General features: G+C 49.5%; 1 protein-coding gene across 2 annotated transcripts in view; it reads left to right on the forward strand.

The window, feature by feature from the left end:
- The window catches only part of LPO (lactoperoxidase), a 33,632-nt gene that overhangs the window by 9,778 nt on the left and 18,315 nt on the right, over nucleotides 1-5,539 (forward strand). The window contains exons 2-6 of one of the 2 annotated variants that reach the window (XM_012808766.1): nucleotides 594-711; nucleotides 1,094-1,223; nucleotides 1,953-2,159; nucleotides 3,386-3,710; nucleotides 5,222-5,382. In XM_012808766.1, coding sequence (XP_012664220.1) covers nucleotides 594-711; nucleotides 1,094-1,223; nucleotides 1,953-2,159; nucleotides 3,386-3,710; nucleotides 5,222-5,382 — 941 coding nt within the window. The remainder of the gene's footprint in view (nucleotides 1-593; nucleotides 712-1,093; nucleotides 1,224-1,952; nucleotides 2,160-3,385; nucleotides 3,711-5,221; nucleotides 5,383-5,539) is intronic. The other variant, XM_012808765.2, reaches the window with a different exon arrangement.

Raw genomic sequence — 5,539 nt, forward strand, 5'->3', positions numbered from 1 at the left:
TTGAGCCACAGGCGCCGAGCCGATGTGGGCTAATCTTACTGGAGTTAGATGACATCTCAAAGTGGTTTTGATTTGCATTTCTCTGATGATTAAGGATGATGAACAATTTTTCATATGTTTGTAGGTCATGCTCCTGTCTTCATCAGAGAAGTTTCTGTTCAAGTCTCTTGCCCACATGGAAATAGGATTATTTATTCTTTTCTTATTGATCAGTTAGAGTTCTCTAGTTATCAGACCTTTGTCAGAAGTGTAAAGTACAAAAATCATCCCCAGGAGTATTTTCATTCTAAAAGAAAGATTTGTAGATTAAAATGAATCTCGACCTGAAAGCCACGCTGGGAACATTCCCAATTACTCATTATGGGTGTGGCCTGTGGCAAGTCTCTCGCGCGCTATGGTCTCAGTTTTTTCTCTGTAAAATGGGAATTTAAAACTCTTACTTTAATGAGTTGTCAGGATTAAATGAGAAATCACCTGAGAAGCGCTTGCCTAGAACATGGCATGTGTTCAAAACACATGATTTCTGTGCTCTGCCTCCCACCCACGCCTCTAAATGGAGGAGCTCCGCCCATTTGGGGGTCCTTCTGTTTCAGTGCCCAGCCTGGACCTGACCTCGTTGTCTTCGGAGGTGGGTTGCGATGCTCCTGCTCTGGCAGTGAAATGCGACTTCAACAGCCCTTACCGCACCATCTCAGGAGACTGTAACAACAGGTGCTTGGGCAAGGGTGGACGTGAGGGACAGACGTGCCGCCCCACCAGGGGCTTTGCTCCTTGGGCATTCTAGGCAGAACTGCTACTGCCGCTGCCAATGCCCTGCCCTCCCGGACTTGCACGCCCAACTTTCCACTTTCTAAAGATCACGAGTCTCCAGCAGTCCCAGGGACCCCGCAATCTCACGGGAAGAGACACCTTTCCCCAAAGCAGAGGGGCCCGCGCCCTCAGGAGCGGTTCGGAAACCCGTTTGACTCTTGCCCTCTGCGTCCCCTTTCCCTCCGGCGGAGGCTCCCGGGGATCCCTCAGGGGGTCTGGAGCTGTGGAATCCCGGGCTCAGTGGGGCTAGAACCCGAAGCTGAGGGCGGATCTTGGCTTTCAGGAGGAGCCCGGCGCTGGGCGCCGCCAACAGGGCGCTGGCGAGGTGGCTGCCGGCCGAGTACGAGGACGGGCTCTCCCTGCCCTTCGGGTGGACTCCGGAGAAGACGCGGAACGGCTTCCCTGTCCCGCTGGTGAGGGTGGGCCGGGGAGGGGAGGCGATGATGGGAATCAGAGGGAAGGGATGTGCCCCCCAGCACACACGGAAAGGAAGACGTAGGTGGGAGGGTAGAGGGACCCGCTGCGGAGCCGCTTCCCGGAGAGAGAGGATTTGGACTGGCCACTAGGCGGCAGCAGAGCTCGGAGCACGGAGCCCAGCCACGTGTTGGTCGACTCCCAGCTGCCGCAGGCCAGATACCCTGGGGTCTCCCGGGCAGATGGCCTCCCAGCCCCATCCTGCTGGCGCGTACCCCTGCCCCAGCCCCTGGCGTGCATCAGCTGTCGTTTGCCTGGAGGTCCTATCTGTTGGCCTCATCGGAGCTGGCAGGCCCTACTAGAGCCCCTCTTTTAAATCCTCAGACACCCGGCACCTCCGTGGCACTCACTTCGCAAAGCAGCCTGTCTTTATTTTCCCTCTCCCTAATGGGAAGGGCACTGGCCTTGCAAGTCATCAAGTCATACAGACCGGGGTCGGTTCCCATCCCTGCCCCTTTGTAGCTGCAGGACCGTGGAGAACTGACTGACCCTCTCCAGGATTCAGTCTCCTCCTCTACAAGATGGGGTAATGCCACTCACCTCACAAGCTCCTCATGAGAATTAAATGGACCTGTTACATTGTCGGCCCTTAGTAAACCCTAGTTGAATCTGAATCCTCAAAGCGCTTTTTCCTCCAGTCCACCCTCCCTTTCTCTCTCCATCTGTAGGCACGCAAGGTATCCAACGAGATTGCCAACTACAGGGATGAGAAGGGTGTCCTGGACCAAAACAGGTCCCTATTCTTCATGCAGTGGGGCCAAATTGTGGACCACGACCTGGGATTTGCTCCAGACACTGAGCTGGGGAGTAGTGAGTTCTCCAAAGCCCAATGTGATGAGTACTGTATCCAGGGAGGCAACTGCTTTCCCATCATGGTAGGTCCTGCGGCTGTCTGGATGTCTCTGATGAATCCCTTGCCCACCCTGATATAAGAGACACTTCCAATCCTTCAGCTGGGATCTCTTGGTGGATCTTAGATACTCATTTGATAGCTTCTCAAGCCTCTCACATCTCTACATTCACTCATCCCTTTATTCAGTAAATAGACATTAACTACCTAATCCATGCCACCTAATACATAGAGCATGGAGATACAAAAGTTTATAAGACACTGCTCCTGCTCTCAAGAACAAAGGGCCAACATGGAAATGAATAAGTAAACTACTAATGGCAATACTGGGAAGCTCTGGGGAGCTTTGGGAAGCACCAGCAGTGGTAACACCGGGAGGCTTAATAGAAATGCAAATGCTCAAGCCTTGCCCCAGACATTGGGAAATACATTCAACATTGTACCAAGATTCCCAGGCAACTTATCTTATACACAGTAAAATATTCAAAACACTGCTGTGAGTCACCCTAAAAGATGACTTCAGCTCCCAGAGGAAGCTGAAATTTGGATGAATCAAAGTAAGCAGCAAGGATTTATGGGAATTTCCAGCAGGAAGAGAGAGGATCTTGCAGGGGTAAACCTCTTCTTTTCATTCATGGGCTTTACAGCTAGAGAAAAAGTAATTCACTTCAACAACAACTCAAGGCTATGTGCTGTGGTATAAAGCCTATGCACTGTGGAGTGAAGCCAATATAAATCTAAATCCTACATCTTTCCCTTCCAGTTGTAAGTTCTTAGGCAAGTTACTTAACTGCCCTGAGCCTCAGTTTCCTCACCTGTAAAATAGGACTGAATTGTCCACCTTACGGGGTTTTCCGAGGACAGAAGTGAGATAAAGTATACATAATGCCTGGCACATAGTAGGCCCAAAAATAAATGATAGCTGTTATTAATAGTAATTATTAACATCTCATGTCTGTTTTCCCACTCAGGGAAGTCAGGACTCCCTTCCCATTGAAAATTCAGAGCCCTCACTATAAAGGACTGAATGACTACCCTCAGCTCTTTTACACAGCAGGATGTAATGAACTTCAGGGTATTATGGGTCCAGGGTGTGCAATATCAGCAGGAAGTGTCTAGGGTCAGCATCTGTTACTGGGATCCCGGGAGGGTGCCATCAGCATCTTTGCATGCAGACTTGCCCTGGGAAGAGGTCACCAGGGCCCAGCTGTGCTACCTTTGCCTGGTCTCATATACCCAACCTCTCTGCAGTTCCCACCCAATGACCCCAAGGTGAGGACTCAAGGGAAGTGCATGCCTTTCTTCAGAGCCGGGTTCGTCTGTCCCACTCCGCCCTACCAATCACTGGCCAGAGAACAGATCAATGCTCTGACCCCCTTCCTGGATGCCAGTCTCGTGTATGGCACCGAGCCAAGCCTGGCCAGCCGTCTCCGCAACCTCAGCAGCCCCCTGGGCCTTCTAGCTGTCAACCAGGAGTTCTCAGACCATGGGCTGCCCTACCTGCCTTTTGTCAACAAGAAACCAAGCCCCTGTGAGTTCATCAACGCCACTGCCCAGGTGCCCTGCTTCCTAGCAGGTAAGTCTAGGCTGGGAGAAGAAGGGCCCAAGGACAAGGGGGTTATCCAAGGAGGCTTTGCTCCTTTCTCATCCTCTTGCTGGAAAAATACACAGCACACCAAACCACTGCTGACCCTGGCACTGGTCCAGGACTGGCAGAAGGACCCAGATGAATAGAGAAGCCAAGAACATGTGTTCACCGTAATACAAAATGAGGACATCCAGAAAAGCTCAAAGAAAATAAAAAGAAAATTCACCCAATCCCACCACCCACGAGAAATCATCATTAACAATTTTTAAGGCCTATCATTCCAGTATTTTTTTTTTGTCATAGATGTAGTTCTACATTGTTTTACATAATTGGGGTTCTACTATAAATAATGCTCTGGAAGCTGACGCCTTCTCTTAATACACTCCAAGCCATTAACTATCTACAGCATGATGCTTAATGGCTGCCTGGTGCTGCCTAACATTTTAGGAAGTATAGTTTATTTTCTCAACTCTATGTGGACACGTTTAGTTATTTCTAGTTTTCTGTGCAATTGTTTAGGTAATGAATATCTTTACTGATGAAACTTGGTTCTCATTTTCAGTACACCTATCAAGACAATTTTGTGGAAGAGGAAGTTCTAGATTAAGAGGAATGTGTATATAAGGCATTGAGTAAACAGCCCCATTCTGTACAACCTGTGCATGACCAAAGCCCTCCTAATTCTGTTCATTCCAGGGGCTCACGCCCTCCTGGTCCTCTGTCTCTGGCTTCTGGGGACCTTTCCTCCTTCAAAATTCTACTCTCCTGGGACAACCCCCCTGACCACCCTGACATGGCAGAAAGCCTGCCCAGAGACCAAGATGTGTTGGTACATCTTTTGGATTTTGTGTTCACACATACCCCACGTCAATCCAGACACAAAGCCAAACTCTTCCCTTGTTTTCATAAAAATATGCACTAACACCAAGAATTTATGAATTCAGTAGACATGCCTAAAGATTGGAGGACCCTGGTCTTTCACCATTTAATTGCCTCCCATCCTTACTCCTTTCCAGGCCCTGAATAGGTTCTAGGCCCCCCATCTAGATTACTCTCTCTTTATTACCTAGAGGCATTCAGCCCTGCCCAGGCTCTTACCTCAAACCTGCATTCCTAAAACCTTCAAAGTTGTTCAATAAAGTCTCTGAAAAGCCCCTCATTTATTTCAACTGCCCTTCTTAGCAGGTAGTTGAATTATAATTAACAAAACTTTCCCTCCTTGCATCTCACAGGTGGCCTTTATTACATTCCTGTCTGATAGACTTTTTTATTCCCACTTTCATGGGCAAGGAGACTGAGGTTTAAAAACATTAGTAACTTGCCCAAATAAGAAAGCTAAAAAATATGTGTATAGACCTAAGTTAAACCCTGTGATTCTTCTCCCATTCCCCATCCATCCCTCTCCACCTGATTCTCAAAAGTTAACTGGCAGGAGGGGCTTGGAAGAGGGTTCTGTTACCAGATCCCAGAGGCCACCTTCCCGTCTTCTGTGTTTTCAGGAGATTCCCGAGCCTCAGAGCAGACCCTGCTGGCCACTTCCCACACCCTCTTTCTCCGCGAGCACAACCGACTGGCTAGAGAGCTGAAGAGACTCAACCCTCAGTGGGATGGAGAAAAGCTCTACCAGGAAGCCCGGAAGATCCTAGGAGCCTTCATGCAGGTAGGAGGTCCAGGCCCACCTGGCTTCGGCTCCTGGCTCAGTCCTCTACTCGCCTCCTCTGTTTCCAGACCTCTGCGTCCGTCTTCTCCTCTGCTACTTCTCTCCCATGGTCTCATTTTTATAAATGCCCCCCCCCTTGCATTTCTCAGCTTCTCTG

This window comes from Otolemur garnettii, unplaced genomic scaffold (genome assembly GCF_000181295.1).
Source record: "Otolemur garnettii isolate 467f Iridium unplaced genomic scaffold, OtoGar3 scaffold00094, whole genome shotgun sequence".
NCBI classification, from domain to species: Eukaryota; Metazoa; Chordata; class Mammalia; order Primates; family Galagidae; genus Otolemur; species Otolemur garnettii.